Below are 26353 nucleotides of genomic sequence, written 5' to 3'. Positions count from 1 at the left end.
GGCTGGGTCTGGGCAAAAGCGTGGCCTGGACAGAGATATCTGAGAACCCGGTATGCTTTGAGAGACATCATACTCCTAGATTGGGGCAAACTCACCTCGCCATACTAAACATAGCCTGAATGCTTGAAGAAAACATGAGATGTGTTGTTCTATTACCGAACTACGTGCACATGAAGGTCGTCGTATGTCAACTTTGATTGGGGATTTGTCCCCTATAATTCGAGTCCCAGGTTGCCAATTGTGTAAGCTTCTTGTAGTAGCCCGAGTGTTGTCCATTTGGTCAACTTTATTCTTAAACCGCATCCATCTTAGTCGACTCGCTTATTTGGCTTAATCTGTTCAACCGTTGGACTAGTAACTGAGGCGGGCCCGTTTTGACGTTGGTTCAAATTGGGTCATGTGACGTGGACGTAAGCAGTGACTCACGGGTTGGTACTTCGGTTCAGTCCCGAACAGTTGATTCGGTCCAGTCCCGAAGGCGACATTTAAAGAGGGGATGCTAGACGGGGCGACGCTAAGGAGACACGTTTGACCACAAGACATCATCAGAGCCTAACCAGCGTTGCAACAACAAGCGAAATCAACCATGGCGTCCAACATTATGGACCATCCGGCGGTGGACCTCTTGAAATCACTGATGTCAATTGTCAGCACCAGCGAGCTTGAACACGGCATCGGTGTGTTTCTGGAACAGCATCTCCAAAGCTTGGGTTACACTGTTGAGCGCATTCCAATCGCGCCCGGATCCAGTCGACACAATGTATACGCCTATCTTGGCTCGGAGAGGACTACGCGGGTGCTTCTCACGGCTCACATGGATACCGTGCCGCCTCACATTCCCCTCACAATCGACGGCGACATTATCCGGGGGAGAGGCTCTTCTGATGATCTGGGCCCATTGGCAGCTCAAATCCTAGCAGCTGAGGAGCTGAGAAAAGAAGGAAAGGTTCGCGAGGAAGGTGACGTTGGGCTATTATTCGTGGTTGGCGAGGAAAATGGAGGGCATGGAATGATTGCGGCCAACGATATGGGAGTCACGTGGGAATCAGGCATCTTTGCCGAACCGACTGAAAGCAAGCTTGCGAAGGGACATAAGGGTCAAGTTGCTTTTGAACTTATAGCCAATGGCGTCGCCTGGTAAGTCTACTTTTCATCTTGCATTGATATGCCACAGAGATGCTCATAGTTGAACAACCAGCCATTCAGGATACCCGCACCTCGGTAAAAGTGCAACTTCTGCACTGCTTGCAGTTCTGAATGATCTCTCAGCTGCAAGCTGGCCTGAGTCCGAGCTTCTGGGCCCTTCTACCTTCAACATCGGAACTCTTGAGGGAGGAGAGAAGCACAACATCGTCGCTCCTTCTGCTAAAGCTCTTTGCGAAGTCCGCATGGTCTGTGACTTGCCCGGAATCAAGATCAAGGTTGCGGACATTGTCTCGCGCCACCCGGATATCGAGCTGAAGTGGGTGTTTGAATACCCCGAAGCCTTGCTGGACTGGGAGATAAACGGATTTGAAGCGGCTCCGGTCGCTTTTGGTACGGATGTCCCTCGTCTGCGGGCCGAGTTCTGTAAGAACAGAGTTCTCTACGGGCCAGGTTCGATATTGGTTGCTCACGGTCCTGATGAATACATCCGCGTACCAGAGTTGATTAGCAGCATAGATGGGTACAAGAAGCTTGTCCTTCACTTCCTCTAGTTATCATAATGCATTAGTACTTTTTTTTGGAATGATTCCACATTCAAGATTGCTAGACTGAGCCTCTAGTACTCGGCGCTATACGGATAGTTGTGATACAGCACACGCAAAGATTCCTGAAATAAGAGTACACCTTCTCGTAGCTGCTCTGATAATACCTTACAATATCCGGGTTGACTGATTAACTTCCAACGGTTTCTGATCAACTGGAACAAGCTAGTTATAAGTCAACATGGGCTTGCTATTCAGCCCCAGTCTTGGCGTACTGCAACAGAAAGGGTAGGCCACAACACATTTCCAAGTCAACCCCCTTGCACACCTTGTGAACGGCTCGAGAAGCAGCTTTCTTTCGGTTTGGGCCTGGATCGGGCCTAGATTGGGCTTGGATTGATCCCGTACGTATGAATTCGAGGAACTGACACGTGACCAATTACGTAACCCGAAAAATTTCAAAATTCGTCCTAGATATGATGGGTTCCTTGCAGCTATTCCCAACCCCCCTTTTCTGTCCCCACCATTCTCACTGCTCCTGACAACAACCTGTGGCAACCTAACACACCTAGTCATCAACCTTATTCTAAAGCAAAGCTCTATAAATCGTCATCTTCTTCTTTTTATTCATTTTATTCCCTTCCCGAAGATGAATTGGATGGAGGCGGTAGGAAAACTTCTCCGCACCCTGTTTCAATTCCTGAAGCCCCAAGACCTACCCGCCGCTGACTACTCTGGTGAACTAGATGCACATCGAGTCCCTCGCTCCGAGTCGAAAAGACGTAGCTGCGATCCTCGGCAACTGCAAAGGCTGCTCCAAGTCCGGCTTGCACTCATTCACCTACGACATCCCCTACGACATCCCCTACGAATGCTTCCTCCACGAGCAGCTCTGCACAGAAATCCAAACCGAAGCTTCCGCTGAGCTCGCGATACGCGGGCTCCACAGCAGACTGAACAGCCTCAATATCCGACTCGATAACCACAAGAGAGCAATCATCACGATAGAAAAATGTCTCAACACCATCAACCCCGGGCGTCGCGCCACAGCCCTGTGGACTTGCAACACACGCAGGAAGGCCATTGCGCACTTGGAGGCAAGGATTCAACATGACCACCGATATTTGGCAATCAAGCATGGCATATTCGCTGAAAGCCGAGCTGCAATAATCCGAATCCAGAACAGCATCGACAAATCGGAGTGGGAGCAGGATCCGATCAATAAGGAGTTATGGCAAGAGGAAATGGCCGAAAGATTTCATAAAAACTTGATGGACAAGATACGGCAGGCGGATGAAGGAGCATACGAGACCGAGGAGCGTCTGGACAGGTCACGGCACGAAGGCGCCGCTTCCGCTGCTTCCCCCATGCCCTTTGAGCAAGTCCTAGGCACTGCACAGGAAGATGTCCAATATCGTGGTATGGCAGGGATGGTCGGGCTGAGCCTTTTGCAATACACCGAAGAAGCGGCTATCAAAGCGGAGGAAGAGGATTTCAACCCCGTTGCTCCGTGGACGACGTTGATAAGGCCGAAGTATGACGCTTTATCGGCAGGCTCTACTGGCGAATGGAGGCAACGCCAGACCACTTCAGCTACGAATTCACGGACAGGGTCGGCAAGAATGATGGCACAAGCTGCCCATCCCTCGGGACCGCAACGCAGTAGCTCGACAAGATCGCTGAGACATCACCCCTACACCACACCCAGGCATCGTGCGATCTAGGAACAGGCTAATTTAAACTGAGCCTAGAAGAGTCATGGCACACCGGAAGCCTTTTTTCATTGGCAATAGTCGATGCAAGAAAACTTTCCGAATGGGATGTGATGATGGAATTGCGTTGATATCTTTGGTTACCTATGTGCAAAACCTGAAAGAATAAAATATTCCACGGGCCAGATTCCATGTGCTGGAGTTGATCGTTAGCATAATTGGATATCAGGGATATGTAGGGAGAAGATCCGGCCGATGACTCACTCTGGCTCGACTATGTGTCGGGAAAGGCCAGACACGAGATGACCGTCTTATCTGAAGAGGGGGGTTCACAGAAGAAAGACCAGTCACGTCAGCGTATGGACGAGGACGCTTTACCTTCGGCTCAGGACGAATTCTCAGGACAGTCAACTATGCAGCGAAAGTTCGGTGGACAGCACGTCATACAGAGTGACGATGCTTCCTTTCGAAGTGTCGAGGGCTGTGTTGCAAGTATTGAGGAAGATTATTCAAGCTCCTCATCCCAGAGGTCGTCTACTTCGCACAAGCAGTCCCCCTATGAGCTACCTCAGCTGCCTGCCTCCGGATCAGCATCTCGAATTTCGCCAGGCATAGCCCGGCCATCTTCTCGGAGAACGTTGGCCCAACCGCCAATCATGTTTGGGCCGGCTTGAAACACTAGAGGAAATTCTTCAAGGTACAAGCCATACGAATCACGCTAGTGAGATGAATGGAGAACAGAGGTCTGTGTCTATTTCGTGCGATAGCTAGACAAACATGTCTACAGATTGTCGAGAGTACCTTCTGCGTGTCTTAGGACATCCAGCACCTGTTTCGACTTCATCATCTTGTCTGCTGTTTTCGAGTCGTTGCTCAAGACGTTTTCCGCGTATTTTCTTTTCCGCTGTACGTGCAGGGTCGCTCCACAGGTTGAGCAAAACCTGACCTTGTATTCGATTGCGTCAGTAGAGGTATCCAAAGTCTAATGCGTGTTCATTGTATATTTCTTCTGAAGTGGGCCTTCTCTGTCGGTTTAAAAATACCGCTGCTTGCAGGGACCAAGACCTAGTAGCTGCTAACTGCAGTGTTGCTTTGCATTTGTTTCAAGAAAGCAATCTGGAGACAGAGTAAAATCAAGATGGTTCCATATTATGTGTTTAGGTCAATATCTGAGCTTTTATCTCGACTTTTACCCATCACTGACGTTATCATTTCTACCATGTTTTAGTCAGCGTCGATAGTGGTTCATCTGCTGATACGCGTACGGTTGAAAGCATACCTAGCAAATAACGTCCACCTAAAAACTATTCATGCTTTTATTGAACACCAATTTACCTCATGAAGCTGAGTCTGAAGTTATCTATGTGGGCTTGAGGTTCTGAAATGCATAAATCAGGAGAACGCAATCAGACCGCACCTTGTTGGGTCCTTTTACAGGGCCTCAACCCCATATGCACTGAATTGAATCGTCCTCGAATCGTTTCCGAAACGTTTCCGAATCGTTTCCAGGCGAGATGATTACTACTTTAAACACGAATTCCCAGTTACATAAGCAATTGATGTTCATAAATAAGGGTAGCCCGTCACGTCTCTTTTTCGCGTCATGCATCAATCCCAGCCTCTCCTCACCGCCTCATCGTCGCCCACGCCAGACATTTTTCTCGACATCGCCACCACCACGCTGCCTTTATAACGAAACAAATTCGAGCTATCTTCGACTTCACCTATCAAACTGTATGTGCCCTCCAATCCTGAATGTCTTTATCCCACGGTCGAACCACCCTGCTAATGCCCACTGCCTCACAGATGACAACCATCCAAAGCCTTTTCCCGAAGCGCACGAGCGCGTTCGCAATACTCGGACCTTGCCATGGATGCGGCACTTCACAGACGCACACCGACATTGCCACATTCGAATGCTCCCTCTTCGAGCGGCTCAGTGCCCACATGCAGGCAGAGTTTGAAGCCGAAGGCCAGATGACATTTCTTAAAGACAAAGATGTTTTTCTCTCGTTGCGCTTGGGTCAAATTCGCACCGATGTCCTGATCTTGGAGCGAAAGATTGAAAGCGAGACCCGCGGACGCGCCGCAGCTCGGAGACGCCGGGACGAGCTCAAATGCGAACAGGAGGAATTAGAGAAGTTGCACGAGGAGATCAAAAAAGCCTTGAAGACAGGGGAAGTCAACCGAGAGGTGGCTATACTTGGGGCCGCTGAGATCGAAGGCGATATCCTTGCATTGAACAAGATAAGCGATCGGGACGAGAAGGATCAGTGGATTCGTCTGCGTTTGGAGAGACACGTCGAAGAGATGAGGGAGGATGAAGCAAAGGCCGAGGAACTATTCGGTCCAAACTGGAAGGAGCGCATTGCTGAAATGGAAGCAGGCGTCTGATAGTATGGATGGTTACTGGGGTAGTTATTGTTTCTAGGATTCTGATTAAGCTTCTGTTGTATCTGATAAATAGCCAGGTGATGCCAGCCTGCACATTGACATAGTACATGGTCTCCGAACAAAATCAGTCGAGTATTGTCTGAACACGCTCTTATTAGGGACGACCTCAAGTTAACAATCTGTTCGTCAATCCAAGATGAACTATTGCTATAATGTATGGGAATGTGTTCTGGGAGCCATCTCCGACACTTTGTTCTTTGAATGACGTTGTGCTTGGGGTTTCAAAACGCTCTTCAACAGTATCTGATGTCGACCTCTCAGCCAATCCTTCACTCAGATCGATTTGCGACGCTCTCCTGCTCTCCACGAGACCTTTATACTGTTCTCCCTGATGCTTAGCCTCCTCGACGTCAATCCGGCGTCCACTCATGTACATATTCCTCGCTGCGTCCTCCATGTCGACCACAGACTTGCCAGAGTCCTTTAACAACCCGCCGATGTCGTGTCCACGCCGAAGGGCCGCCAGTGAGCTGCTCTTCCACAATGGAACATCGACGTTGCTTCCCGTGTTGATGATTGTCATCAACATCAACGTGCAGGCCAATGTCAGGACAGTAACATGCAACGCTATCCATTGCCATTTGACCTCGTATAGCACAACGGTCCTGCCCACCAGCCCTTCATATGTCATGGTTTCCATCCCATTGTGAGCGACATCGACTTGCGCACTCGTGCGCCGGATTTCGTTTGTCATGCTTAAAGCCATCGATTCAAAAACGGTCGAAATACCGGCAAAGTCGGACCGAGTTGTCGATACGAGCCGATCCAGCGCCGGTGGCTGACCAACCGCTCTGAAAGACTTGACGGGTCCAAAAGATGCGCCGTTGAAGCCAACGGCATTTTCCATGCCCTCGAGACGATGAAGCTCATTGAGGATCTTGGTGTCGTTGTACCAGGGCTCCCAGCGGAACAGGCCTTGGATGTAGGCACCAATGGATTTGATGGATTCTTGCTGAATCGTCACGCCGTCGAAGGAGTTTAGCTTGATTATGAGAGGTTTGTACCGGGCGACGGACCATAGCTTGTAAAATTCAAGACTTCGCATCTCGTCCAAGGGTGCGCGATACTCTGGCGATAACCGACTGTTGATGGCAAAGAACGACGATGGATCCTCCCATGAGTATTCATATCTCTTACTTCCAGCAACTTCCGTAACAACTTCTGCTAAACGCCCATTTTCGACTTTGGAGTTGACTGTTTTAGCGCAGTAGTAGAGACCGCACTCTGTAGCCTTCAGTGACACATCTGGCCAGGTCACCTCAGGTGACTCGTTGTCAGATTCAAGAGCTCCCGATTCGTTGAGCGCTTTGATGTCTGCATAAATGATGCTCATGGACCATGGGAGCGTGTCAATATCCTTCATTGTGATCGTCTTGTTCGGATTTCCAGTGCCGAAAGAAGTGGCAGTATACGTATTGCTCCTGCATTTGCCGTTGCCGTTGTAAGCACCGCAGCCGTCGGTGTTGGTGATAAAATGACCGTTGGGAAGGCTAAAACCGGTTGCATAAAAGTCGGGACCGCCAATAAAAATCCCAGGGCTCATGGGAGTTCGATATTCCGTGATTGCGTTCATTAGCTCGTCATAGCTGCCGGGCATCCGCGAAAGGTTCGAGGTGACATCTGTACATCTGTGGCAGATGCCTAGGGTCACAAACGGATCAAAGGTGCAGTTGCCCGAAGAACACCGAAAAAGGGTCTCTTGCCGTAATTCTTCCGGCGATTTGTAAAAACCACTCATGATTGCCCCCTCCATTGACGGTGGGATGCTAGTGGTAATATTCCAGAAGGAGTATTCTTCTGTTTGAATGGATCCATTAAAATTCGTGAAGATAAACCTCCTAGCGTCTGCAACTCCCAGAGAATACCATTTTGATTGTGAAATGAGCGCCGAGGTGTCATTGTTGGGTGTCTCATACACAATTGCTTCGCGGAGTCGAAGTAGCTGCTGGGCAAAAGGATCAAGAGCGACGGCAACTAGGGTCAAGACAGCCCCTAATTGAGCAATGGACCTAATGATCGATATGAACATGTACGTAACATGACGCTCATAGTATCTATCCATACTCACGCTCCTTTTGTCCTCAATAAAACCCTCAGGCTGCCCAGAGAACCACGTGCAGCCCCGTCAAGTCGGTCAAAATCGATCATGAGTCGATCTTCCCGAGCGTAGAGGATCCACTTCCATTGGGCGATGCATTCCGAGAGAATAAAAGCAACAGCTGCTTTGACGGTGACCGAAAGTATAGAGATGATGGTGTTGAGGGTGACTCCCATCTCGCTAAAGATAGGGCGGTTGTTGAACCTGCCGAGGAGTGTCACCATTGTGATGAGTGCAGCAATGGCACCCACCAGGGCCCATATCTGCTGGCCCCAGACCGACCATCGAAGTGCATTCAACATCCTCGAGACGTTATGAAGGTCATGCGAGTGATACGTGGAAGTTTGTTCGTGAAAGCGCTATGGAGATGGCTGGTATGGCTGGTCCGGTATTTAATCTTTGCAGTCATGTTTCTTGGCGTACCCAGGCTGACACCTCTGCTGGTGGCATGTATCATCCAAAAGCCAAGATCCTTACTCTGCCTTGATTGCATCAGAGGAAACAATAAACGCGTTTGCACTCATTCACAGGGCGCAGTTGTGGCTGTAGTATTGTCGTGCCACGGCTACAATGCAGTCGTCCGAGACGCCCTGGTTACGGACCCACGATGTACAACAGTATGTATTTTGTGCAGCGTATGACTTTTAACCTATCGTTGATACGTAACACGATCTAAATCCACTGAAACCGTGGCGACTGTCTCAGCTGCGGACTCGCCGAGGATGAAGTTGTACTCTCCAGCCTTAACAACCCATTCCCGCCTCGCCTCGTCAAATGATGCAAAATCCTTCGCCGCGACAGACAGCTGCACAGAAGTCGTCTCACCCGGCGCAAGTCGAACCTTGTCAAACGCAACAAGCACTTTTACTGGCGTATCCGGGGATGGAGCCGCCTTGCCAGCATAAACCTGCACCACCGCGCCGCCCTCAAGCTTGCCAGTATTAGTGACATCCACCTTGACCTCGAACTGATCTCTGCCCTTCTTGGCCACAGCGAAGTTGGCGTACTCGAAGCTCGTGTACGACAACCCAAAGCCAAAGGGATAGTTCACCTTGGACTTCTCAACGCGGTCGTAGTGCCTGTACCCCACAAACACGCCCTCCTCATACGTAACCCTCAGCTGCCCGTCGACACGTTCGCCAGGGAAGTTCCCGTGCGCAGGCGCGTCCTCGACCCGCGCCGGGAAGCTGACGGGCAGCTTACCCTCGGGGTTCACCGCGCCCGTGAGCACGTCCGCGATGGCGTTGCCGCACTCCTGGCCCGGGAACCAGGACTGGGCCAGCGCGGAGATGCTGCCCAGCCAGGGCATCGCTACCGCGACGCCGGTGGAGTTGACCACGATCGTGTTCTTGTTCGCTTTCGCCACGACGCCGATCAGCCCGTCTTGGTCGCAGGGGAGGTGGAAGGATTCTTGGTCGCGTCCTTCGGTCTCCCACTGCGGATCGTGGCCTGTGAATACGATTGCAAGGTCCGCGGCGGCAGCAACCTTCGCCGCCTCGCCCTGTAAATCTGCGTCGTGATCCGATTCAAGCGCGAAGCCCATCCTCACACCCGTCCTGCCCTCCAGGATCTCCAGTCCAATCTTCGTTGGCGGCTTGCTGTGGATGCGCAGGCGGTACGTCCTGCCCGCCTCGAAAGCATGCCTAATCTCCGGCTCGTTCGCCGCAAGGAAGAGCGCGCCCATGGGATCCGCACAGTTACCCGTCTGCTCAAACACGACCTCATCATCGACAAACACCTGCGTGGGCCCGATGCCGGAGCAGGCGATGTAATGCGTCCCCGACTCCGCCGGCGTGAAGTCACCAACGATATCAAGCGTCTTCCACATCGACTCCTGCGAGCCGAGCGGCGAGTACGCCGAGTTCGGGTAGCTGTGCAGCACCGAGACGGGCTCGTCGCCCGCTTGGCCGTGGAAGTCGTAGAACAGCCTGCTGAACCCGGGCTGGCCGTCGAGGCCAACAATCTTACCGACCCGGCCGTCCGCGCTAATGGGCGGGAGGAGGCGCTCTTTATGCGCGCCCTTGGCGTAGGTGAACTCGACGTCCTCCCCGAGAGCAGAGTGCAGCGCGTCCCATGGCGGGAGGCGGTAATGCGCATTCACGCTCGCACTTCCGCCGCCGTGCGCAAGACCGTCCTTGGCGTACCCGATCAAGGCGATCTTCTTGCCCCTGACCTTCTCCTTCGTCAGGGGCAAGATCCCGCCCTCGTTCTTCAGCAGCACGATGCCCCGCGCCCCGGCATCGCGGATGAGGGCGCGGTGCTCCGGCCGGTCGATCGCCTTCTCAACGGTGATGGTCGGATCGCGGAACCCGTTCAAATGCTCCGTCCACTCCATGATCGTGCGCACCCGCTCGTCAATCACATCCTCCGTGAGTTCCCCCTTCTCGACCGCCGCCAGCACGGCAGCAGGCTTACGTATCCTCGGCGGGCCGGGCATCTCAATGTCCAAGCCGGCCTTGATCCCCTCCGCGACGGAGTTCGTCCCGCCCCAGTCGCTCATCACCAGCCCCTTCCACCCCCACTCCCCCCTCAACACCTCCTTCAGCAGCCACTCGCTCGAGTCGCAGTGCACCCCGTTGACCAGATTATACGCCGACATAACCGCCCAGGGCTTCGCCTCCTTCACCGCAATCTCAAACGGCCTCAGATAAATCTCCCTTAACGCGCGCTCCGAAATCGTCTCGTCGACCGTCGTCCTCGCCGTCTCCTGCTCGTTCGCCACAAAATGCTTAATCGTCGCCGAGACACCCAACCCCTGACAGCCCGTGATCATCTCCGCGGCGAGCTTGCCGGCCAGAAACGGATCCTCGCTGTAGGACTCGAAGTTGCGCCCGCCGAGCGGGTGGCGGTGGATGCAGACGGTGGGCGCGAGCAGGCAGCGGGCGCCCTTGGCGCGGGACTCCTGGGCGAGAGCGGCGCCGACGGCACGGGCGAGGCGGCGGTCGAAGGTGGCGGCGATGCTGCAGGCGGCGGGGAAGCAGGCGGCCTTGGTGCTACCGTCGATGGCGGCGCCGCGGGTGCCGTTGGGCCCGTCGGTGGTTTTGATGGCGGGGACTTTGGAGGGGATGTCGCCTGTTTCGACGAAGTTGCGGCCGGCGAGGAGGCGGATCTGGTAAAGGTGAGTGAAATGTTTTGTGAGATGGGTAAGAGAGAGAGAGAGATACTTTTTCCTCGAGCGTGAGGCTCTTTAGGATTGCTTCGGTGTCTGTCTTGTCAGCCATTTTGACGGGTTGATGTGAAGAGAGTTCACTTGTAGAGGCAGCTCATCGTGAACATCTGCGGTTCAAGGGGCTCATTTATCACCCCGCGATTCAAGCTGTTGAAGATCCGAGTGGGGGGTCATCGCGGAGGTCGGAACTCGGAACGGCTGGTGTTGGCGGGGCCCTCCGCATTTTGGCAGTGAGGGGTGACAGCGCCAGGCGATGACGACTTTGGAGCTAACATGTTCTCCGGATGGCTTCACCAATGGGGTGCTAAAGATTGCTCAATCGGGAGATATGGGCTGGCCGGGGCCCCGCTGTTCGGAAGAGAGGCCGGGAGGGGGGAGGCCGGAGGGTAAGGTGAGGGCCGATAAGAGCGTGGTGCGGCAAGGTTTATCTCGGGCCGGGCGTTTAACATCTTGGAAGGATGTTGCGCCTGTTCAAGAATGAAGATTGAATGCTGCCGCAAAGATGAAGGTAAGGGGAGTCTATGACTAATTGAATCACTGTACTTTTGTCTTCAGTCGAGACATGTGGGCCAGCGTCTTGAAGCTTCCATTATTTATGCTCTGTCCAAGAGACATAGTAGGAAATACCACCCACCCACAGCTGAACATGATCTTCTACAAGAAGAGGTTTCGACACATACACTAATAAAGTATTAGGCGAAATGGGATACGCCGTCTTATCGAAGAAATCTTCCTCGACCAAGGAACGAGTCAATGTAAAATCACAAAGGATTTCTCACACCAAAGTCCGCAGTAAGCAGCCCCCTGAATGCCTCTGCGCCGGCGAGGCGGAATTCAATTGGTCAGCGGCAAATTTCTCCCAGTCGGCCGGACGCTCCGGTTGCTCCGTCTGACGCACCGAGCGCGTCTTTGAACGAGATGACAGAAGCTAAAAGTCTCCGAGGAAGACCACGAACAGGGTTATCCGTATGCAGGAAGATCCAATTAAGACAGGACCAGTTGACAAGAACCAGGGCTAGATGTGCAACATTGAACTTGTAAACCCCCATAGCCATCAACAATGCAGCCCTATGTCCCTCTCTTAGGTGGACTTGGGATGACTCGAAATACATTAGTCCGCCCACCCCTGAGACACTGAAAACCGCGTTTCCCCAGATGTGCTGAATAAAGCGAACGTCATCCATTCAACAGTCCGCCGCCCAAAGTCCACCGCGCCCACGCTAAGACACCGCGCGCGGCTCGGACTTTTTGGACCTTTGGGCAACGTCCCCAGTTTCCATTCCCTCGGAGCCCATTCTCCATAAATAAGCACCGTTTTCTTCTTCTCACCTTCACCTCCCTTTCGTGATGTTCCCACGATAGTCCAACACCCGAACACCACGATGCCGCCGCCTCCAGAGTCCGCACCAGGGCACGAGGCCCAGTCCAACGGCCATGATTCCGGCGCAGAGACAGCCTCCAACGGCTACGCATACAACACCACACCATCACCACCACCCAAACCCGTCGTCCCGGCGCCCCAGCGCGCCCTCGCCCCGGACCTCCTCCGCGGCCTGCTGATGCTCTTCATGGCCTTCGACCACAACACCGTCGGCCTCAATGCCTGGCGCCACTCCACGGGCCCGCCCGACGGCGAGCGCGACTCCGTCCCCGTCGACTCCTGGAACTGGTGGTTCGGCTACCTCGTCCGCACCCTCTCCCACCTGTGCGCCCCGGGCTTCACGTTCCTCCTCGGCATGGGCGTCGTCTACTTCGGCCGCTCCCGCAGCAAGCTCGGCTGGTCCGCCGCCCGCATGGCCCGCCACTTCGCCGTCCGCGGCGCCGTGCTGACGCTGGTCTCCGTCGTCCTCGGGCTCGTGCTCACGGGTGGCAGGTTCTGGTTCATGAACGTCGTCCTCGTCGCGCTGGGGGTGGACTATGTCCTTGCTGGGCTGCTCTGGCTCGGTATCGCGGCCACGGAGCCCGCCCTCGCCGCCCTCCTCGACCGGTACATCTTCACAGACGAAGGCGGCCGCGAGAGAGAACCTCTCCTTGAACACGCAGGCCACCACACCCCCTCCGGCACCAAACCCTCCTCCAAAGCGACCACCATCTCCTGGCACGCCCACAACGCCCTCCTCCTCGCCCTCTCCCTCGTCACCATCTGGTGGAACATCTGGCTCTCCCCCACCCACGGCACCTGCACCACCACCGCCACCACCTCCTCCGCCAACGACTTCTGGCGCTTCTGGTTCTTCGAAGTCATCTCCCCGCACGTCGTCTCCCCTTTCCCGCCCCTCGCCTGGCTCTCCTTCGCCATCCTCGGCCTCCTCTACGCCCGCCTTGTCACCGCCCGCCCGCACCTCCCCGTGGCCACCCAAGTCTGCGCCAACATCACCGCCGGGCTCCTCTTCCTCGCCGCCTTCGTCCTCACCCGCCTGCTGCGCGTCGGCAACCTCTCCGAGCACTGCCTCCGCGCGCCCGAGCACCTCGCCCACCCCGCGACAAACCCGTACCTCGCGTCCCCGGCGTCCTTCTTCTACATCGTAAAGTACCCGCCCGACGTCGCCTTCTACTGCTTCACCCTGGCCGGCACCTTCTTCCTGCTGGCGGCCTTCTCGGTCGTGCCGCCCAAGTTCGCGACGCGGTGGCTGGGCGTGCTGCTCGCGTTCGGGACGTCGGCGCTGTTCTTTTACGTGGTGCACATGGTCATCCTCATGAGCATGTGTTTGTTGCTGGTGGCGCTCATCGGGCGCGACACGGGGCTGCCGCCGCCGCCGGACGGACGGCCCGCGACGGGGGTGGACAATGTGTGGGTGTGGGCGCTCAACTGGGCGTTTGTGATGAGCGTGATGTACCCGCTGTGTAGGTGGTACAGCGGCTTCAAGAAGAAGAGAGGCGCGGACTCGGTGTGGAGGTTCTTTTAGAGTTGCATGTCGCGATGGATGGGTTGGATGACGCCATGGGGTTTAAGTAATCTCAAGTGTTGCTTATCATGATGCTGATTAGATACCATCACTATGTTGGAGGCTTATCTTCATCTCACTTGATCAAAGCAGTGTAGATGTCATGAAATAAATGAGAGAATATTCAGTCTAAATTTTGGTATCTAAACTCCGCGTGTATCATTCAATCCCTCAACTCCGGTGCCCCCCAACCCTGCCCCGGTCGAACGAACTGGGTATATAAAGACAACACAATCTACAACTATGACCACCAATATTCATCTACTTCCATCTCGGCTGCGCCGCCGGCGTCGGGTACGGCTGCACCCTGCTCCTCCTCCTCGTAACCCTCTGCGGCCTCCCAGACGCCGAAAGCGCCCCGGAGCTCCCGGCACTCGCCCCGTGCGCTGCCGCCGCTTCCGTAGCGGGCGCCGCGGTCTTCCCCGTCCTCGCCGCTCTCGTCACCCTCGTCGCCGCAGCCTTCTGATTTGCCGTCACCGGCTCCTTCTTCGCCCTCGTCGCCGTCGTAGGCCTGCTCGGCTCAGACCTTGTCTGGCTCTCCACTCTCCTCGCCGTCCGCAGCGCCCTCCCCGTCGTCGTGGTCGTCGTCTTCGTCGGCGACGGCGGCGCAGTCACCGGCGCAGCAGCAGCGGCAGTCCTCCCGCTCCGGCCGCGCGTCTTCAGCGGCGCCGGCGCAGCAGCCCGCCTCGCGGCCCCGGACCTCGTCGCCGCAGGCGTAGGCGGCACGGCCACCGCCACAGCTACCACCGGCGCCGCCGGCTCCGACTCGGCGCCCTCCTCCGTGACCAGCGTCGGGTCCTCGTCCGGCGGCAGATCGCTGCGCCGCGCCGCCGCCCACTCCTGCACCCTTCTCTCCCTTGCAACCTGCTCCTCATCCACTTCCGCGCCCTCGCCCGCCAGCCGCTCCGCGACGCGCAGCTTCGTCCACGACGACTTCATAATCTGCCGCTGCGCCTCGCTCTGCCTCAACCACTTGCAGAACCGCTCGTTACTCCGCTGCCACCTCCTCGCATCCCCCTCTTCCTCCTCACCCTCCCCATCCTCTTGTGGCTGCTCCCGCTCCCAGCTTGGCTCACTGCTCTTCGCCTCCAACGCCTCCTGTTCCTCCAGCGCGCTGACCGCCCTTCCCGCCTCAAAGTACCGCCCCGCCGCCGCGATGGCCATCTCCTCCGCGGCCTCGAGGTTCGACCGCGCCGTCAGGCACACGTCGCCGTGCGCGCCGAGGTCGCGGCGGACCCTCTCGCGGCGGTCCTCGGCTGCCGCGAGCGCAGCCGCAAGCGCCTCGATGGCCTCGTTGGCGTCCTCGAGCTCCTGCATCTGCCGCTTCATCAGGGTGAGGGACGTCTCGCAGAGGGAGCGCGCGCGCTCGAGGGCGGCGTCGGCTTGTAGTTTGTCGCGCTCGGCGTCGTCGCGCTCGTGGATCGCGCAGCGGTGGTCGAGGAAGGTGGTGTGTTTGCCCGAGTGGCCGCAGTTGCGGCAGGCGTCGGGGTCCATGGCCGGCTTTGAGGCCGGACCGGCTTGTGTCTCGGGTCGGTGATTGTATGTTGTCCCGTGCTTGCCCGTCCCGCACTTTTCCGGTGTGTTGATGTTTCCAATCTCGGTCTTCCGGTCTGGTCGGATCAGGCGTATGTTCGTGCTTTGCTCGAGCTTGCTTCAATGCTTTCCGTCCCTGTCCGTCGGGGGAGGAGGGGACCCGGTGTGGCTGTGGCATTGTAGTGTAAGCAATCAAGCTTCTCAATGACGGCAACCATCTCCCATTCCCATGTCCAGCCCTAAGAGAGCTAGGCAGGGGAGGGGATCCGGAAGATTGACAATCTGCCTCACCTCTCTTTTGTCAGGTTTCTTGTGAATCTCCAAGATCGATCTTGCCTCTGCGGTGGAGATGGGTTTATCACGAGATAGTCCAGAATGCAAAAGCAAATGTAGGGATCAAAGGTGGACGGCGGGAAAAACGTGGTAAATGGGGGAGGGGAAGGGGGCCCATGGGAATGGATGGGGATGGTGTCAGGTTCAAAAAGCAATCGAACCTCGCGAAACGGCGCAGCGTTCATTGGCAACGATGCCGGGGTTCTGACGTCTGCCCACCAACAGCAGCAGAGGAAAAAAGGGTCACGATCCTCTTTTTTTCCTTCGCCGTGCCCGCTTCGAAAGATTTGCGGTGGGTTCTTGTGCAAGCAGGCCAGGGGTTGGGCAGAGCCAGCCAAAGTGTGGATAGCTTGGGCTCGTTACGAGTTAGCGATGACGGATATTGGAGCTCCATCTAGTATATGCCAGATGAGTTTTACCGGAACCTTGGGTTCGAAAAGTTTGGTCCCTGCTACGTATGAAAGAAGCACATTTCGCACTGAACAAACTTGTGATGCTCTGGTGATACGAGTTTGAGGGATTTGTGCTTGACCGACTCTTTGCAATTGACTCCAGCTGTGCATGTGCAGCTCCAGTGATGGCGAGTAATGAATGCTTCTTCCTGCCTCACCGACATCTTTCACAAATCCGTCACGTCACGCGATGATGCGTGCTGCATACGTATGTACGCCGAAGCACACACGACTCGCAAGCCATGTCACCCGGCAGCTCCTCCTCGCTCCCGGCGGCCTGGTAATAAACTCCCAACACTACTGCGCGGCCTGCCGGAACGCATGCGACCCTGACATTCCGGGTGGGCATGTTCAAGACACACAGAACGGGCGAGTGACAGACCAGAGAACTTCTAGAACCTCCACTGTTTCATTGGGGCCGCCTTCTTTGCCGATTCGTTGCACAAGTTGCATGGGGGGAGGGGGGGGGGGGACGCACACCCGTTGCAACTTGCAGCGCCGCCGTTGCTCCGTCAGAAGAAGAAAACAAAAGGATATTTTTGATGATCTCCATAAGACGAGGCCCCAGAATTTACATAAAATCTGTTAGGTTTTGGGTAGCTCTCCACCGAGATTACTTCCCAAAGCGGCAAGGCGTCTTCAGGTGAGCCCCGTTTTACGGATACGGCGGGTTCTTGCTGGGGTGAAGAAACTCGCACTTTCGGCTGCGGCGTCCAGGAAACGAGGTCCTGGAGCAGAGCACCCCTACCTGGTCCGACGACCCTGGGATTTGGCAGGGTCCTGTGACAGGGATAGCTCCGAGGCGAGAAGGGGGTCAGGAGGTCCGCTCCAACGGGGTTTTCTTGGGTCTGAAGCTCCGCAAGGTGGAATTCATAAAGAAGATGTGTTTGATAAGTTTTGTGCAATATTCAAGAGGGTTTGCAAACAGTGCGCACAGTGTTCGTTTCGTTCTGCGGTTTGCGTGTGCATTCCCGGCGCCGGCGGCGGATGCGACGGTGCATATGTGGCCCCGCCGGCCCGCTCCCGCTCCCGAGTGAGACTCGGGCCATGCGAGCATATGGTGCGTGGTTGGAAGCTAAAGAGCCGGGATTGTGCTTTCTTTTGCTAGTCGCCTGTGCTTTTGGAAGCACGCCAATCGATCGAACTGAACCATGCTCCTCCTTGGTTTTTCGTACACTAGTTCGGCCATCATCGACGCTGGGTATTTACTGAAGAATGATACAGTAATAGCGCTTGAACATTTGGCGGGTGGCTGACCGGAGGAATATGACTGATATTGACTGTTTTGTGGTATTCTCGCTCGAAAATGTGTAGTAAAATATCTCGTCCCACATAGGTCTCATCATTTGTTCGTCCTGCCATTCCCCTCAACTCGGATACGGCTGCGTCCTCCGTGTCCGCCGGGTCGTTCGCTGTGGCCGGCCGGAGGCAGCTGGAGAAGCCGGGGCACGGGGAGTCGCGGGGATACTCCGGCTTGGCCCGGGCTGTGGCTCCGACTCTGGCTCCGGCTCCTCCTTCTTTGGCGCTCTCGTCATCACTTCTACTTCCTCCTCCTCCTCCTCCTCTTCCTCTTCTTCCTCCGGATCCTCCCCCATGTCCTCTTCGACTTTCATCTCCTGCTTCACGTCCGTCCGATCCGGCACAGCCGAAGCGACCCGCCACAGATCCTCGCCTGTGCCCTCCCGCTTGACCGAAACCCGCGATAACATGGCCGGCGAATGCAGCTCCGACAGCTCGTCCTCTTGCTTCACCGACGGGCCCGGCGTAGGCGTCTGCACGCCGGCAGCCCACGCCTCCACCCGACTCAGCCGTTGCCTCTGCTCCTGGGCGTACTCCCGAGCTGCGTGCTGCCTGCCCTGCTGCTCCCTCGCCCGGATGTGCGAGCGCACAAGGTGATCACAGTGATCTGCATCGATCATCCTCCCAGCTGCCTCGGCCTCGCGCACCCTCCTCTCCACGTACAGCTGCCGCTCCACCCGCTTCCGCCGTCCATGCTGCCGCTCCGCCTCATGCGTCCTACGCCCAGCGATCCTCCGCTTGTACGCCAGCTCCCACGCATAATACGCCGTCGACTGCTCAAAGCTCAGCTCCTCCGGCTCGTCATCCGTCTCCTCATCCCACCACTCCGTCCCGGCCTCCCAGAAATGCGGATCCAGCGCCTGCACGCGCTCCGGCCCCTCCATCTCCGCGTCAAAGTTCCCCGCCTCCTCGCCCGCGTTCTCCATCGCCGCAGCCTCCGCCTCCTCGCGATACTCCGCCGCGCGCATGACGTCGATGAGCGCCATCTTCTGCCGCTCCGCGCGCTCGCACAGCGCCTGCTGCGCCGCCAGCTTCTCGTCGAGGTCCTCGCGGCGCACCTCCGCGGCGTCGAGGGCCTCGCGCAGCGAGTCGACCAGCGCGTCCTGCGCCTCGATCTGCTCCTCCCAGGCGTCGACGCCCTCCTGCGCGGCGGCGAGCATGCGCTCCGCGCGCGCGAAGGCCCGCTCGGCCATGGTGCGCCCCGCGACGGCCATGTTGCGGTCCCAGACGGCGCAGTAGTAGCCGAACATGTCGATGTGCTTGCCGTAGTTGCCGCAGCCTTTGCAGGAGCGCTCGTCCCGGTCGTGCGGGGCCAACCACAGGGGGTCCATCTTTGGAGTCGTCGCCGGCTTGGGCTGCGCTGTTCTTTGGCGGATGGTGCGGGTTACGAGATTCCCTTGCCGGGTCGTGGTTTTATATGTGCAGTCGTATGTCAGATGACAAGATGCTGCGACGTTGGGTTCTTGCTCGGTCAAATATAGGCGGGGGAGTCGACGATGAAGTTGTCAGAATGAGTGAGGCACAAAGAAAATGACGCGGTTGAAACACGCCCGAAGCTGTTGGATGGGAGACGCGTCTGTGGTTTAAATTCCTAGTGGCTCAGATTGAGTCTTGCGCCCCGTGTGACGCCACGCTTCAGGGGCTGATTCGCTGTGGGATTGGCCTGCGCTGTTACACGTGGTCGTGCACCCACGGCAGTTCAGGGGTTGATTGCATCCCAATTAGTTGCTTTTTCTCCAACATGCAATGTCCATTGGGCGACGTGAAATTTTTCGGGTCAATTTTTCGCCTGATTGACGTTCCGATCTGGATCAATCTGGGCGACGAGATCGGTGGGAGTTGTGTGCGATCTTGCTATTGAAAGCCGGCGCCGGATAGGGACGGGATCCGGGCAGTGCTGACCCTTTAACAACGCTTGAGCTCTCATCAACCATCAGAAGACATGGCGATGGATGCTTCCTTGACGAAGCCTTGCAACAAGCGGGATCTGAGGAGTCTCCCATCGGCGCCAACTGCGATGACATTTTAATGCTGATCCGAATCTTGCAAGCCACTCCTGCTTAGGTCCGCTATTGGCGACAAGATGTCTTCGCGAAAATAACGTCCTCATATTTGTAATTTGAGCCAACGGCCGTTCGAGCACCTCGGGGGCCTAGGCTATCAGCAGCGATGACTTGCTCATCCGTGAAGGGCCTCGCAAATAAATTGATCAAATTCAGGGAACGTCAAAAATGGAATACGGCAGTCTTGCGATGATATTCGAATGAGAGTGTACTGTTAGAAATACCGAATTCTATCGCAAGACTGGTCGGCATTCTTTTCATACTGACATTGCAGGATGGTCTGGTCAGTTCCTTGTTTCTTCCCAATCTATTCACGACATACCAGTTGAACTATCGCGCCATATGCACATTCACTCCTTGGACGCCGGGATTTCCTCGAGTTTGGACGCTACCGTGCATAGCAGACCACACCATTGCTTGGGTATTCATCTTCCGACGTAACAATATAGACCAAACTTGTCCCCAATGAACGAGACTGCTCGCGAGATGGTGCAGGTCAGAACTCAAGTTGTCCAGCGAAAATGACAACGTGGACGTTCGGAACGCATACGGGGGCGAAAACTCCGAGAAAGTCGTCGCTTCAAGCAAGCTTCTCACATTTGGCCTGGGCGTGATTTACGTTGTGAATGTTGTACAAGTTCCGTTCGGCGTTATTTGTCTGTCTAGCATCGTTTTCGTGGGTGTCACGGATGCTATATGGGTTGTGGGCCGATATCTCCTCTGTAGTCTCGTCTGTCGGGGCGTCTTGTTGTTCGAGTTTCCCAGAATAATGTCTCGGAAGCTGGAGGTTGACCTCAGAGCAAAGGTTATGAACCATCCCTCTTTCAAATCACCACCATAAACATCTCTTTCTAAACCGAGCCTATGAGCGTGGTCTCACCGGGAAGAGGAGGCGGACCGTGGGAAACAGCACGAATCCTATATGGCGAGCAGACGCAAGGTTAGTGTGAGGTTTTCTCGTTGCGGAATTGTGATGATGAGTATCGATGGTAAATTAGTACTCTTTGAAATTTTGGCATTGCGACCAAAGCGACGAAGTGCAGAACGTTGAGGCAAAGACCAAATCATCAACCAACGGGTAGAGTTAGCGGTAGTTGCAATGCGCTTAAACAGACGGAGGCTCGTACGTAGCCGACGAAGGGGTCTCGCACAAGATTTTGGTCGGTAACTAGCCGCCCGACAAGGACTCGTCACACTTTTCGCTGGTGACTTGTTGGCTAGTTGGTGAAAAGATCGCAAACATTGCGAACCGACAGGCATTAAATCCCACCCGGGTCCGCAATCCCTGTTCAAACACATTTTGGGGGAAACCGTTTAATTGAGGCTGCAGATACAGGGGAGATTGCGACTTTCTCCGATGATAATTGGTCAGGTGAGTAATGTTTGCTGCCGGTTCCAACAGCTTGCACCAACAGCTTGCACCAACAGCTTGCACCAACAGCTAGGTTGTCACATTCGCCGAGCACCAACAAGTGTTATAGCTCACCGCGGTCTGTGAACCATACTCCAAATGCGATCAAAGGTGAGCGCAGATGGATATGTGAGTAGATTCTTCTGACAGGGAGACCCCTATTGTGAGTTCAACAGTTTCAATAGTTGCGCTTTGAGTCTATGATGCACATGTTGTCATTCGTGATGCTTGTGTGATTCCACGTCCCAACAGCCAGTACTGCTCTCGCAACGACTGCGAAGATCCACTCGCACCCTGGTCAACGACAAGCCCAGGCACGCCCGGCGCAGCCGTTACAACGTTCCAACAAACACCGTGGACCATTAGCCGCCGGCCTGCGGGGTTCGTCCCTTTTCAAATCAATCACCCCATGAATCCGCGGCCCAGTTCTCTCATCCTGCGAAACTCTATTTCTCACTCAATCTTCCAGCCTCAGCAGCAGCGAACGATCTGTCAGTTGTCCCAAGACTTGGCTCGCTTGACGCAAGATGTACAACCCATCGGCAGGCCGCGCGACGGGCTATGCACCGGATCAAATGGAGCTAGACCCGCCGACGAATGCCGAGGAGTCGGACGCGGTGGAGGTCGATGACATTGACAGTGTTCGTGTGCCAATAGAACTCGCGACTAGCGATTGAGATGCGCAGACTAACGGTTGCGCAGCTAGCCGATTCCACCATGGACTTTGACGACCGCATGTAGGTACCCTTCATCCCGCCGGAGACTGAAGCTGCAAGACCCAGGCTCGATGTAGGCAGCCGCTGATGACTTAATGCAGCTCCTCGTACACGAAGTCTATGACGGAGAGCGTGAAAAACTTCAAGAAAGAATACGGTCGGCGGTATCACGCATACCGAGAAGGATGTAAGTTCTCATTCTGAGCCGGCCGTGATCATCGTCAATGTCGTGGGCGAGTGGTTGACCAGGGACAGCATACAATTTCCCCAATGATGAGGTCCGTTTCCGTGGCCCCCTAACCTGCCACAACCCCAACCCCCCTACCCCCCTTCACTGACTTGAGGCTACGGCAAATTTACTCCAGGGAGAGATCAAACGACTAGATCTCATGCATACTCTGATTTCAAAAACCATCGGGTGGCGGTGGTTTTTGGCTCCAGTGAATCACAACAAAATGCACCGCATTCTCGATGTGGGAACCGGAACCGGCACCTGTATGTATCACAATAAGTCGTCTACGCGCATTTAAAGGAAAGGAACTCTTATGTTCATACGAAGGCTAACATAAACTGAAGGGGCCATCGAGGTTGCCGACGTCTTTCCACACGCACAGGTTATTGGGAACGACCTCAGTCCGATTCAACCAGAATGGTACTCATGCCGTATCTTGTCATTCAATAAGGGAGGCTGACTGGCGAACAGGGTTCCGCAGAACTGCAAGTTCGAGATCGACGACGTCGAAAGTGCATGGTACATGGATGCGCCTTTTGACTTCATCCACGTCCGCTACATGGCATGCTCTCTGCGCGACTGGCCGACATTGGTAGGGAGAGTTTACGAGTAAGTCATCACATCCGAGCCGATGAACACATGTCCATGGCACAATGAATATCTAACACAACTCACCATGAAAGTAATCTTGAGCCTAACGGCTGGGCCGAGTTCTCCGACATGAGCGTGCTCTACGCATGCGACGATGGCACGTTGACAGAGGAGCATGCACTCATGCGGTGGGACCGGCTTTTCATGCAAGCCTGTGATATGCTCGGTCGCGAACACTCCCCAGGCCCGAAATTGGAGGGCTGGATAAGACAGGCACCCTTCACTAACGTCAGATGTCATCATTTCAAGATCCCCCTCGGGCCTTGGCCCAAAGACCTTCATATGAAAGACCTCGGCTGGTGTAATCTGATTCAGACGCTCGAAGGTCTTGACGCGTTCACGCTGAAGCTCTTCCGAAGTGTTCTCGGGTGGACCGAAGAAGCAGTTCAGAATCTTCTGGATGAAGTTCGCCAAGAACTTGAGAAGAAAACTTACCATGCCTATCTCAACTAGTAAGTAGCTTTTCCTCCCCTGTTACAGTCTTCGTCACCAACCTCAGGGCTAATCGTCATTCAAGCTATGTGGTGTATGGACAGAAGCCTTCATATTAGGCAAGGCGAGAAATCCAACTTCTTTTGGCAGGTGTACAAACATGGGTGAAGATGCATTCTTTTAGATATTTAATGCAGAAGTTTATATAGTTTCAAGAGCGACTGTGGGTATGATGAAACTCTTCCTAAGTATGTACAGTGATAGAAGCCGGATTCGTGCAATGACTCTGTGTCCAGAGACACACCGGAAACCTAAGAAAATGCCACACTGGATGCAAAGAAAGCAAGCTAAGGAAAGCGATGAAACTCGTTCGATATCCCCCTACCATAGACAAAAAACAAGTCCTCAGCCCCCAGGCACTCCCGCGCGGATGTTGTCGTACTTGCTGTTCGGGTAGCTCAACTGGTTCTCACTCGAATCCTGCGCGGCACTGCCACCCAGAGCATCAAAGCTGGTCTTCATCAGACTAGCGTCATCGGTCCTGTCCCCGCTGGCCTCCCAGAACATTGACCCTCCAAGGCCCTTGCTTTGCAGGTAAGAGACCTTGGTTTTCACCACAGCCGGTGTGTCGTAGGAGATGAGCTCCTTAGCGCTGGAGTCGTAGCTGTAGGACGCCACTGCGGTCGCATCGTACAGCTCTGTGGCACCCGCACGAGGAAGTGCCTTGTAGTCCCACACGCCGTTCTCCCATGATCCGCTGCCGATGCCGGTGAACGGCTGACCGATGCCGTTCGTCTGCTCAAAAGAACGGCCATAGATGGGCATCCCGAGGACGATCTTGGAGGCGGGGACGCCGGCGGCGAGATAGTCGCTCACGGCCTTGTCGGTCGAGAAGGGGGTGGCGGTGGGGTTCGCTGGGTTCGGGAAGAGGTTCGCTTGGTGGCCGCTGTTCGCATCCCAGGATCCGGCATAGTCGTAGGCCATAAGGTTAAAGGCGTCGATGATATCAGACATGGCCTTTAGCTGCATGACGTTGTAGTGGTCAGGCCCCGCGGGCGATGCGACAGTAAGAAGATAGTGGTAGCCCGGGGTGTACTGCGCAGCATAGGCATCCAGCTGGCTTCTGATCTCTTGAAGAAGCAAGACGAAGTTGGCTGCATCGGTAGCCGTGGCAGGGTACTCCCAGTCCACGTCAATTCCATCAAATCCCCAGTCTGTCATCGTATGTTAATCACTGTCATATCCATGTGGCGCAGTAGATGCATACCTTTCATAAGCGTGATCGATGACGACGCGAAGAGAGATCGGCCTGCTGCAGTGCTGGCAGCAGCTGGGAAGTTGGTAGACCAGGTCCAGCCACCGATGCTGAGCATGACTTTCATTCGGCGATTGGCTTTCTTCAGGAGATAGAGCTGCTTGACGCAGCCGTACGCGTTTGTGCCGACATCGTTCCAGGCTAGTGAGCAGTAGTGAGATAAGCTGTCCGGCAGGTTTCAAGATACATAAGGGCTTACAGTCGGAGGCATAATGCTTTTCCAAATCAGAGTATGTGTCTGCGGTGTAACTGTAACATATCAGTTAAATAGACCTCAAAAATGTCACATACCGGCGATCAACTATCAATACTTCTCGACATCGAAGGGACTTACACCTCTCCAGTATCCCGCAGGTTCATGAACGCGTAGAGAACGTTCGTGATCTGAGATGCAGGGAGATCCTGCGGCTGATAGTTGCGTCCATAAATGGCCCTGAATGTGACTCAGCATACAACAAGTTGTCTCGATCATAGGTGACAACATACCAGTTGGTGAAGTAGACAGCGTTGGTGTAGCCATTCAGGCCTCGGGTGGTGAGGTTGACCGGTGAGGCCTCGGTGAGACGGATTGCGGGAGACATGATGCTAGCGATAGCAACTAAGGAGCGGAAGAACCTCATCTTGACCGAAATTAAGAGGAAGCTATTAAATAGTCTATAGAAGGAGTGTAAGAAAAAGGCTGTGCCGCACCTCAACTAAACGTCACTGGACTTGAGGCGATCAACTGATCATATTATACTAATTCTGTCCGGTGAAGTTAGACAATGCGCTACCCAAGATCTCACCCACGAAACAATGGGAGAACTAGAGACACAAAGCCATTGTTGCCTCCGACCACATCTGTCATCTGAAAATCGTGCGTGCTCGAGTTACATGCGAAACGTTACGTTCTCTGCCAATCAAACTCTCAACTCCCCTGGGCCAATCCTGCCAGCTTTTTGGCTTGTGAAGAATTCGCAGCGCAATTTCCACGAGGCGCGTGAAGGCATCGTGGTCTTGTCGCTCGCGTCACGCTTAGATGGTTACAACCAATTTGACAGTGATCCGTCAAGCGTGTGGTCTAGCGTGCCATCAACCCACCAAAGGATGACTTGCCTCGCACGCCCATATTGGCTGCACCAGCGCACTGTGAATCTCGCGTGGAATTTCGCTTGTATGTGTGTGTGTGTACGCGCGTGTGTGTGCATGGTGGAGCGCCGCCAACACCATAGGTGAGGACTTGGTGATGGTGCCCGGTGAGTGGTTGGCGCAAGGTGAAGCGACGGAGCTAATGCAGGTGTAGCCGGTCTTTTCCTCTGCTAGCATGTCCAGCGACGCCGCCAGATTGGCTGAACGTCTTGCATTCTTCAAGAGCTACCCTTGAAGGGCCATGTGCCCCGAATTTGGTGAGTTGACAGCGAATGACCGAGTCGGGGCCGAATGTGACCCTCCATCCCTGGCTCTTATCGCTCTTTTCGGACAGGACTAACGTGAGCACATGCTGCCATTTGGACGAATCTGCTGGAGCCGTATGTCGGCTTATCGCGGCAGTTGTTCTTCCAGAAGTCTGACGTAAACTGGATTTCTTTCCTTTACTACTGAGTTGCTGAGACAGATATCATGTTGACTAGAGCCGAGAAGGCGGCATTCGGAAAATAGCGCGACAACGGCAACCAACAACACTTCCAACAAATCCTTATTCGGCGTCGGGGTTACCCCGTCTTCCACCCACCTCCAACAATCCTACGGAAGTTATTATCCTTCCGGAAGGTGGAGATCTGATAAGACGGGCACCGGCGCATCACCCGCCCCGCCCCCTGATCTCCAAAAGGGTTGCCCTTCAGGGGGCCCCTTTCGCCAGATGAGCTGCT

The 26353-nt window shown here is 54.9% G+C and overlaps 7 protein-coding genes across 7 annotated transcripts; 4 read left to right on the top strand and 3 right to left on the bottom strand.

Moving 5' to 3' along the window:
• Window positions 1-586: 586 nt before the first annotated feature.
• On the top strand, window positions 587-1662 carry CGCS363_v002519 (Peptidase M20 domain-containing protein; the record flags this gene model as incomplete). The annotated part of the gene is made up of 3 exons (XM_036634368.1): window positions 587-1137; window positions 1199-1569; window positions 1658-1662. The coding sequence occupies 3 exons, from the start codon at window positions 587-589 to the stop codon at window positions 1660-1662; spliced, it is 927 nt and encodes a 308-aa protein (XP_036499731.1).
• A 675-nt stretch (window positions 1663-2337) lies between these two features.
• On the top strand, window positions 2338-5794 carry CGCS363_v002518 (uncharacterized protein; the record flags this gene model as incomplete). Its single annotated transcript, XM_036634367.1, has 3 exons — window positions 2338-2355; window positions 2435-3190; window positions 5207-5794. The coding sequence occupies 3 exons, from the start codon at window positions 2338-2340 to the stop codon at window positions 5792-5794; spliced, it is 1362 nt and encodes a 453-aa protein (XP_036499730.1).
• Window positions 5795-8601: 2807 nt separating this feature from the next.
• Window positions 8602-11173, bottom strand: bglB-2 (Beta-glucosidase B; the record flags this gene model as incomplete). Its single annotated transcript, XM_036634366.1, has 2 exons — window positions 8602-11061; window positions 11117-11173. 2 exons carry the CDS (start codon window positions 11171-11173, stop codon window positions 8602-8604), a joined length of 2517 nt encoding a protein of 838 aa, XP_036499584.1.
• Window positions 11174-12503: 1330 nt separating this feature from the next.
• CGCS363_v002516 (uncharacterized protein) lies at window positions 12504-14027 on the top strand (the record flags this gene model as incomplete). Its single annotated transcript, XM_036634365.1, has 1 exon — window positions 12504-14027. One exon carries the CDS (start codon window positions 12504-12506, stop codon window positions 14025-14027), a length of 1524 nt encoding a protein of 507 aa, XP_036499582.1.
• A 300-nt stretch (window positions 14028-14327) lies between these two features.
• Window positions 14328-15560, bottom strand: CGCS363_v002515 (uncharacterized protein; the record flags this gene model as incomplete). The annotated part of the gene is made up of 1 exon (XM_036634364.1): window positions 14328-15560. The coding sequence occupies one exon, from the start codon at window positions 15558-15560 to the stop codon at window positions 14328-14330; it is 1233 nt and encodes a 410-aa protein (XP_036499586.1).
• A 6124-nt stretch (window positions 15561-21684) lies between these two features.
• Window positions 21685-23307, top strand: tdiE-2 (putative methyltransferase tdiE; the record flags this gene model as incomplete). Its single annotated transcript, XM_036634363.1, has 7 exons — window positions 21685-21798; window positions 21860-21894; window positions 21975-22060; window positions 22450-22525; window positions 22577-22714; window positions 22789-23208; window positions 23274-23307. The coding sequence occupies 7 exons, from the start codon at window positions 21685-21687 to the stop codon at window positions 23305-23307; spliced, it is 903 nt and encodes a 300-aa protein (XP_036499585.1).
• A 286-nt stretch (window positions 23308-23593) lies between these two features.
• Window positions 23594-25123, bottom strand: CHI1-0 (Chitinase 1; the record flags this gene model as incomplete). The annotated part of the gene is made up of 5 exons (XM_036634362.1): window positions 23594-24402; window positions 24456-24644; window positions 24703-24752; window positions 24838-24936; window positions 24990-25123. 5 exons carry the CDS (start codon window positions 25121-25123, stop codon window positions 23594-23596), a joined length of 1281 nt encoding a protein of 426 aa, XP_036499590.1.
• Between the last annotated feature and the right edge of the window lie 1230 nt (window positions 25124-26353).

Source organism: Colletotrichum siamense, assembly GCF_013390195.1.
Source record: "Colletotrichum siamense strain Cg363 chromosome Unknown KSG_Cg363_contig02, whole genome shotgun sequence".
NCBI lineage: Eukaryota > Fungi > Ascomycota > Sordariomycetes > Glomerellales > Glomerellaceae > Colletotrichum > Colletotrichum siamense.
Note: the sequence above shows the minus strand (reverse complement) of the source record. Positions and strands in the feature narration are given on the sequence as shown.